This window comes from Meleagris gallopavo, chromosome 28 (assembly GCF_905368555.1).
Source record: "Meleagris gallopavo chromosome 28, MGAL_WU_HG_1.1, whole genome shotgun sequence".
In the NCBI taxonomy this organism is placed as follows: domain Eukaryota; kingdom Metazoa; phylum Chordata; class Aves; order Galliformes; family Phasianidae; genus Meleagris; species Meleagris gallopavo.
The window spans coordinates 3,099,118-3,107,917 of NC_139431.1; the positions used below are offsets into that span (position 1 = coordinate 3,099,118).

Below are 8,800 nucleotides of genomic sequence, written 5' to 3' on the forward strand. Positions count from 1 at the left end.
AATTAGACGACAGCAGTGTAAACTGCCCACAGCAAATCGACAAAATGTTTTCTATCAATTCCCTTTCCTGCAGTCACAAGCTCTTTCAAGTATTTCTCAAGTAATAAATTAGATCAGCTCTGATCCTTCTGAGTTGCTCGTTGCGCCTAACTTTTTAACCCATTAAGCCACGGGTGCCTTCGCTAAAATTAGCAACCATACTCATTAACAGAGTTTTTTAGCACAATAGGAACATTTGTGAGGGGCAGCATGCACCAGAGGAGGGCTGACTGGGCAGCACTGCAGTGTGCAATGCCCAGCTGACCCGGTGTTACGCTGCATCTGCAGCTGGAGCTGGATGTAGCAGCCAGGGCTCAGCACCAACAGCTGTTAAGTAGCATTAAATGGGTCTAGCATTAAATGGGGAGGTTGGTGGCCCTGCATGTGGCAGGGGGGTTGGAGATTCATGATCCTTGAGTTCCCTTCCACCCCTGGCCATTCTGTGATTCTGTGAAAAGCAGCACCAAATTCCACATACTTCAGTAGTGTTGAAAAGTCTGAATCCAGGTGAGCGCTGTGCATGGCACCCTGAGCCAGCCCTGCTTGCCATGCCAGCCCCCACCGCAGCCCTCAGCTCTCTGCCCCTCTTCCTCACAGCATCCCCTGCTTCCACTCTGGAGGAGATGGGCCGCAAGGAAGAGGATGACAGCAGCTCCTGGAAGAAACAGACGAGCAATATCAGAAAGACGTTCATTTTCATGGAGGCACTGGGATCGTAAGTACCCCCCAAGGTGCAGCAGCCCCAGCCCTGCTCTGCCCTCCAGTCAGCCCTGGATGGGGCTTTGCTCTTTCTCTTGTGAATGCACCGATCTGCTGCTGCTGCTGCAAGGTCAAGCAAGGTCAAGGGATGGCTCTGAGAGGTTTAATAACGCCGTGTGTTTATCTCATAAACCCTGAGTCACTTGAAGGATGAAACGAGAGCGTGGCTGCTTGAGTTGTACGATGTTTCCCTGGGAGTTAACAGCTTAATTTGCCTATTGGTGTGAATGAGACGAGAAAGCGTTTCCAAGGTGGTGGAGGAGGAATTGAATTACCTCCAGCAGGAAATTCTGCCATGTCCAGATTTTCCATGACTGTAGAACCCACAGCAAGGCTTCCAAACACAGCTATGCCAGAGCTCGGCTGGGTTTTAAGTTCTCATGTTCCTGGTCAGCCTCAGAAATCAGTGATGTTACCCAACAGCTTCCCCTCAAGGAAGAAGGCAAGAAGAAGTGCTCGGTTTTTCCTCGCCAACTAGTTGATTCATAATTTTTTAATAAGGGGCATAATTATTATAAACTGTTTGGGACAGATATATAGAACAGATGCCCCAGCATCTGATTTGTAGGTTGTTCATTTCCTACTACTACATTAATAGGATAATTTAGTATTAGAGTTTAGGATTTTTTTCCACACGCGTTGCTTCAGCTGGCCAAGGAAAGCAAATGGAGATCTGGGATTTAAAATCACTAGGAAATTTCCCATCATCTCTATGGGGAATCCTCAGCCATTGGATTGGGGACCTCTGTGCTGCCCATTCCTTGAGAACCCTCAGGAGTGTGGAAAGCATATCCATGAAACAGCCTTCAGGGCTCAAAGGGATGAAAGAGGAAAATATGAAACCAGGAGAAGGTCCCAGCACCAACTGCACACCAAACCCATCTGTGCAGTGCCCTGTGTTCTTTGTTCAGGAGATTACAGGTTTTCTGCCCTTGTTTGCTGGGTTTGCTACAATAGCATCCCACCAGCACACTTCCACCATGCTCACCTTCCTCTCTCTACCTACCACTGCCTTGCAGGGTTGGAGGCTCAGCAGCTCGTCCCATTTAACCGCCACAAATTAATCTGTTGCTCATTTGATGAGGATTACTGGGGACTGACCTGGCAAAGCATGCACTGTCACTGTCCCAAGACACGTGTTCTGCTGCCTGAGAGAAACCTCTAACAGGATTGCAAGCTTAGGATGTTGCAGATAGCCACTCCTGGCCATGCCAAGCTGAACCCTCATCAGGATTGTACCAAGCTCTGCAGGCAGCCCTGAAGGGCATCACTTAAATTGCAGGGAAATTCTTTGTCCACTCCCTCAATATAGCTCCATGATAAACTATGCAAACATAACCTTTCCTCTACAAAGAAAATTGTGTTAGGAAACACAATCCAAGATTGTGTTTCCTAACTCTGGGGCTGCTGGAAATGTACCTTCAGCTTTCCAACCAACATCCACTTGGTGTTAAACCACTCCCAGGTTGTTTTTTCCTGCTTTTCCTGCTCCTATCTGTCAGTCTCCCCCTGTTCACACTTCTCTTTGCAGAGGTGCATTTTCAGAAGTTTTCTTGGTGAAACAAAGAAGCACTGGGAAGCTCTTTGCTCTGAAGTGCATCAAGAAGTCCCCGCTCACAAGGGACAGCAGCTTGGAGAACGAGATAGCAGTGCTGAAAAAGTGAGTTCACACATGCATACATACGTTATCATGTAAAGAACTAACACCCTTTCCCAAGATGTGGTTCCAAAGTGAAACTAATGCAAAGAAATAAGTATTTCTTTTCAAAAAATACGTAAATTAATACGCTAATGGAGTTACTTCTCTCCACAGCCCCAGCACAGCCCCAGGTGTGGGAATGCAGCAGGTTGTGCAGCCACAGAACTGTCACTTGTTTTGAAAGCAATGTGACAGTTGGGTTTTCAGCTGGAAAAGCCACTCGGTCCTTGTCAGATTCGTTTCTGACCCAGGTTTGTCTTTGCAGAATAAAGCACGAAAACATCGTGACTCTGGAAGATATCTATGAGAGCACAACCCACTTCTACCTGGTGATGCAGCTGTAAGTATAGCAGAGCCACAGCGCACTGCAGCTCAGCGCAGCCATTCTAGAAGTCAAAGATTTGCTAGGAACGCTTCCTGGTGTCCAAATGGACTCAGGGGAGCCCGCTGGCTGCTGAGCTGCTGCCTGAGAGCAGCTGTGCTGCAGGAGGAGCTGTAAAGGGCCTGAAAGTTCATGGCTTGTGTGGAGGAGAGCGCACGATCGCCCGCCTGATTTTTCATCTTTTTTTGCAACAGGGTGTCGGGTGGAGAGCTGTTCGACAGGATCTTGGAACGAGGGGTCTACACTGAGAAAGATGCGAGCGTGGTGATCCACCAGGTCCTGACAGCAGTGAAATACCTCCATGAAAACGGGATTGTCCACCGTGACCTGAAGGTGCAGTCTGTCCCTCGGCCGCACGCTTCCCAAGCTCCATCCCATAGCTTTCTTCATTTTTCTACCATAAATTTCAACCTCTGGCTCTCTGTATTCACAGCCTGAAAACCTTCTTTACCTCACTCCTGAAGAGAACTCCAAAATCATGATTACAGACTTTGGTTTGTCCAAGATGGAGCAGAACGGCATCATGTCCACTGCCTGCGGGACGCCGGGATATGTTGGTGAGCTGAGAGCTGGGAACAGGCTGCTATGGTGGGCTGCCAGGAAAAGAGCTGTGCCCTTACAACATGAAAGGGAAAAATATGCAGCCACCTTAACAACAACACACCAGTCACAGAGGCAGCACTGCAGGAACCCACAAAGAGTGGATTACTGATGGTTTTAGAGACCACAGAATCCCAGAGTGTTTACAGGGTAATTCTAAGAGCAGTGTGTTTTGCTGTTAGCCACATATTTATTGAAAATTTACAGCAAAAAATTTAACACTGTAGGATTTTGTTTTGTGTTAACCTAAGTGCATTGCCTCCGTCCTGCTTGTCAGAGCCTCTGGGTGCAGGCAGAAGTCCTCAGTGGGTCATTCTATTCAACAGCATGAAGTGGATACAAAAGGCAGACAGCAATCCAGCTGGTACATAGGGCTGTTACTGGCTCCTGTGCTGACCTCTCAGAAGCCAACTGCACAGGGATCTTCTCCTTTTCCCAGAATTTACCATTGCTTGCAATTTGCATTTCTTTTTGCTTTTCTGCAGCTCCTGAAGTCCTCGCCCAGAAACCATACAGCAAAGCTGTGGACTGCTGGTCCATCGGAGTCATCACCTACATCCTGTGAGTAGCAGCAGGCAGCAGCCCTCCCCATCTCCACGTTTCCCAGCTCGTGCACTGCCTCATGCACCTCTGCAGCATGGAAGCATGAGCGGAGGCGGTGCTGGCCCTCTCCTTCCTCGTGACAACACTGCAGTTACTCCTCCCTCACACAGATCCTCCAGACCACAGAAATGAAAGGGGTGGTGGGAATCAAGAACCGGAGCGGAGATGAATCGCCTTTTTTCTATTATGTGCCTCATCCTGTGCTTTGTTTTTCTCCAGTTGCCTCTAACTATCATTGAGTCTTCCTCTGTATGTTTTGTTTCATTTCCTCCCACACCATGCAGTTCTGTTCCAGCTGTTGCTTTGTTCTTTTGCTGCTGCACAGTTTTTAACTCTTTTCTGCAGCTTTCCCCATGCGCTTAGGGACAGATGGATCCATGCAGCAGCCTCCTGTTACTCACTCCCTCGTGTTGCACACACGTGCCCAGCCTTAACAGGCCACACCAAGCTCATGCGGATGCACAGCTGAAGGACTCGTGCCCCTCTGCTCTGTTGCAGGCTGTGTGGGTACCCACCTTTCTACGAAGAGACCGAGTCCAAGCTGTTTGAGAAGATCAAGGAAGGCTACTACGAGTTTGAGTCTCCTTTTTGGGATGACATCTCCGAATCAGGTAGAGGCCGGCAGCATTTCACCTTCACTTTGGCTGTGGGGATGGGGACAGCCCACAGCAGCTGCCAGCAGTGCAGAGCAGGGCAGTGATGCCAAAGCTGAGCTGTGTGGGCAGAGAGAAAAAAAGAGGGGAAAAAAAAAAGAAAACAGGAGGCTGCTCTTTAGAGCAACTTCTAAAACTGCTCAGTCCCAACTTTTGTATTTTTTTCTATTGGCAGTGAGAAATTCAGTTCACATTCACCTCATCTAGGCTGAAATTAGGTACATGTGCAGGTGACATTTTTCCATCAGAAGCATTTCACCACACATATCTCCCTCCACCACGGTAATGAAGTGGTACAAACATCTCCTTCCCACGCTGACCTTTGTGATGTTTATCTGTGAGTGTTTGCCCTCTGCTATTGGAATCGCATCCTGAAAAGGGGAGAAAATAACCTTTCCTCTCTGCTTCTCGTCCCTTTCCAAACAGCCAAGGATTTCATCAGGCACTTACTGGAGAAGAACCCGGACACAAGGTTTTCCTGTGAAGAAGCCCTGAGGCACCCATGGTGAGAGTTGTCCCCCAGCCTGGCAGTGCCATCGGCCACCTCCGCAAAACAAAGAGAACTATGAATAATTAAAGATGCAATTGGTGTAATATTTGTCTCCATAAACAGAGGCAAAGAAGAAATCCCATTCTGGGCTTTTCCGAGCTTTGAAGTGTGTGTTTGTGTTACATTTTGTTGCTGTTTTTCCTTTGGGTTTAATTATTGCTGATTGAATGTACAAAGCAGTTAGTTGCCTCCAGAATGTGGAATGACTTACAAATGCCATCTGCCTATGAGCCCATTTTCTTCTCTCCCCATCTGCAGGATTAATGGAAATACAGCCCTTCACCGTGACATATACCCATCTGTCAGTGCTCAGATTCAGAAAAACTTTGCAAAGAGCAAATGGAGGGTAAGTTGTTCGCCATTGGGAGCCCAGAGCCATTTCAATAGCAAACGCCAGTTGTTGCCATCTAGCAACAAGCGAGGTTCCGTGATGGGTAAGCACCCAAAATCCTCCAAAAGTTGCCTGAAAATCATATGCAGCTACTCTTTATGGTATGCTTGGACCAGTGTTACCTACTGCAATGCACACTGGTCTGTTTTCCATGGACATCACACTATAGTGCCATCACAGTGCCTTGCCAACAAAACAAAGATTGGGGAAAAGGATTGCTGTCTTGGTGCTAGGGAAATAAAACCAGCACACTGTCAGCAGATCTTTTTGTGAGCTTAATCCAGCTTCTCCTCCTTTCAGCCCTGGTACTTCAATCTATATCAAAAGAGCTTTTGTAAGAATTTAGATGGAGAGAGTAATATCGTAGGAACCACTTGAATTAGAGTGTTTTAAATACACTCAAAATTCAGCTTGAGTCTCCGTTCCACACTGTGGGGTAATTTACAACTGTTCCCCCTGATTTCCTTATCTAGAAAGAGTTATAATCTTCAAAAACATCAGCAGTTTGTAGTCTGTGGTATTCGCCATGTTTATGCCAGGAATGAGCACCTTCTGCACGTTGTGCAAACATTCCAGCAGCACCAAGCAGCTCAGCATTACCACCCTGCTGCTGCTGCTGCTGCTGCTTCATATGGACAACATTCATCCAGCACCGCTGGGTGCTCACTGTGGGGTTTTTCTCTTCCTCCCCAGCAAGCCTTCAATGCCGCAGCCGTGGTGCACCACATGAGGAAGCTGCACATGAATGGCCACGCCACGGCTGGCAGCACCCACCCAATTATACAAGGCTCTGAGGCACCCAGACCCAGCACACCCAACACCACGCAGCCAGCAATGCCCAGCAAGGACGAGGACATGTCACTGCCCCAGGTCCCCTCTCCGGCCCCTCCTGCTCCGCTGGAGCAAGGCACAGGAATGAGAGAGGGCAAGCTGCAAAGCCCCCCAGTGAATGGATCACCAGACAACCAGAGCCCGCCAGCCAGATCGTGTGGCTGCAGCCCAGTGTGCACAGGGCATGAGAGAGCCAAGGCATCCTTCTGCTCCGAGATGGTGCTCCTTAAAAAACCTGCAAAATCCCAGTAGGTATCCACGTCATCAGCTGTAACTTCTGACAAAGTGTATGGGACTAACCCTGCCTGGATGTTGCTGCCTGCCAGCTCCAGGTGGAGTAGAGAGGAGGGAGGAAAATGACAGAAGCAAACATTGCACCAGTACCTAGCCAAGCGTTTTTTTGTGCTTGTATGAGCAGCAGGTGAGGCACAGTGCCCAGGCTGCATGGCAAGGCTTGCAGTGAGCTGAAATGGTGGGGGTTTGGTTGCCATTGCCGTCAGCACATTTGCTTTCCAGAAACTGAGATGATCTATGGTTAGAGCTGCCGATGCCAATTACTCAGCAGCTGCTGGCTGAGTGGACCCTGCCTTTCCTGCAGTGTTGACTTGCGCTCCAGCTCTACTTTGCTTTCAGCAGCTGAGACTCTTTATATAAAAAACAACTTTAATTCACCTGCAGAACGACCATCAACACTGTTGTTTATCTTTTTTTTTTTTCTTTCCATCTTTCTCTTCCAATTCTTCCATTTCCATCCAGCCATTTCAAATCAGAAGTTCTCGTTCCAATGAAGACTGGTAAGCACTCATCTCACTGTGGCACTGGGCAAACTGGAGTTTGTTTGATCATGTGATGAGGAAGGCAGCCAGCGGGATCCCCCATTGCCAGCGGTAAGTGCACACCATCCCACCACCAGCTGCTTGCAATTAAACCCATTACAGCATGAAAATGGGAAAGGCACAACTAGCAAAGTGACTGTACAGAAACAAATTGATTTTGCAGGTATTTTGTAACAGAGAAAGCCCTAATTAAGCCATCTCTTGAGGAAGAAGTCATCCTTTGACTTCCAAGTGGACCAGCCCACTGGCTCTAAAATCAATTGGTTTCAAAGGCAATTATTGCCTGAACAGCCCATCCCATCCCTGGCCCAGATTTGGTCCAGCTGGGTCAGTTCCAGTTGCTTTGTTATCAGAGAGCATGACATGGAGATGTTGGTTGTGTAGGTGAGCAACAAATACCAGAGAAATAAGAGAATGAAAGTTTCCTCCTGTTTGGTCATAGCTCAGATTAATTCCGAAATTAACATTTGAGACATGTCGTGTATAAGCAGTAGGAAATAGTGCTATTAGCTTCTGGTTGAGAAGATGTTCCAAAAAGGTGAGCATGGGCCAGCATAAATCTCCCTGGAAACTACATCAAGTGAGCTGCATCTTATCATCTTTTATGACCTTTTCTACTGATGAGATCACACGAACAGAACTGTAATGTACAAAGGATCAATAGATGAGACAAATGCAAGTAAGATCTACTACAGACTCCAAACAGATCAATTCCAGTGATCAGTCATGTAACAGCCCTTTATAAATGCAGCATACAAAAGGAACTAAGCTGCTCCTAGCCCCCGTGCTGCTGCCGCCTATTAACAGAGCACATTGTGAAGGCAGCAGTCTAGCGAAACAAAGTTCAATTCCCAATTGAAATTCTCACTCTTGCAGAAACAGAAGGGCTCTTTTACTCTTTTCTGCACTTCAAAACCAGACATCAACAGTGCAAGCAAGAAGAAAGGATGTTGTGTCCCGCCAGGGGCTGACAGGCAGCAGCATCACGGAGAGCAGCGACGCGGTGATGAGCAGCACAGTAATGCTGGGAATCCATCAGCGCGGTGACCTCGGCGTGCTTCTGGATCGTTAATGCTGGGAGAAGGCACTTTAGCAAGGGAAAGTCTGAGGCTGCTGCTAGCATATTCAGTGTATATTATCCATACAACATTGCTCTACGCTGTAAGCTTTTGTTTTCTGTATACTGTTAAGTTGGCCGATGCATAACAAGTGCACTGCACAGCATAAATCCTATAAACCAAAGCCATGCAGAGTTTTATTCAGTGGCAGCTCAGTTATTTTTACAACCTGCATCCTTCCCATTCCTTGGATTTTGGTTTCTCCCAGGCTTCAGCTCTCTGCAGCTCGGTGTCAAGCAGCTGCCCAGGCTGCGTGGTTCTCACTTCAGCTACAAAAGGAGACAACCTGCTAGCAACCTCCGTATGTCTGTTAATAACCACAGCGAGGTCTAAATTCCC

At 47.7% G+C, this 8,800-nt stretch overlaps 1 protein-coding gene across 1 annotated transcript; it reads left to right on the top strand.

Moving 5' to 3' along the window:
- The first annotated feature begins 662 nt into the window (after positions 1 to 662).
- CAMK1G (calcium/calmodulin dependent protein kinase IG) lies at positions 663 to 8,781 on the top strand. Its single transcript, XM_085210315.1, has 11 exons — positions 663 to 754; positions 2,330 to 2,458; positions 2,763 to 2,837; positions 3,074 to 3,212; positions 3,313 to 3,436; positions 3,965 to 4,040; positions 4,581 to 4,693; positions 5,162 to 5,240; positions 5,544 to 5,631; positions 6,370 to 6,755; positions 7,264 to 8,781. Exons 1-11 carry the CDS (start codon positions 663 to 665, stop codon positions 7,355 to 7,357), a joined length of 1,395 nt encoding a protein of 464 aa, XP_085066441.1. The 3' UTR covers positions 7,358 to 8,781.
- The last annotated feature ends 19 nt before the right edge of the window (positions 8,782 to 8,800 follow it).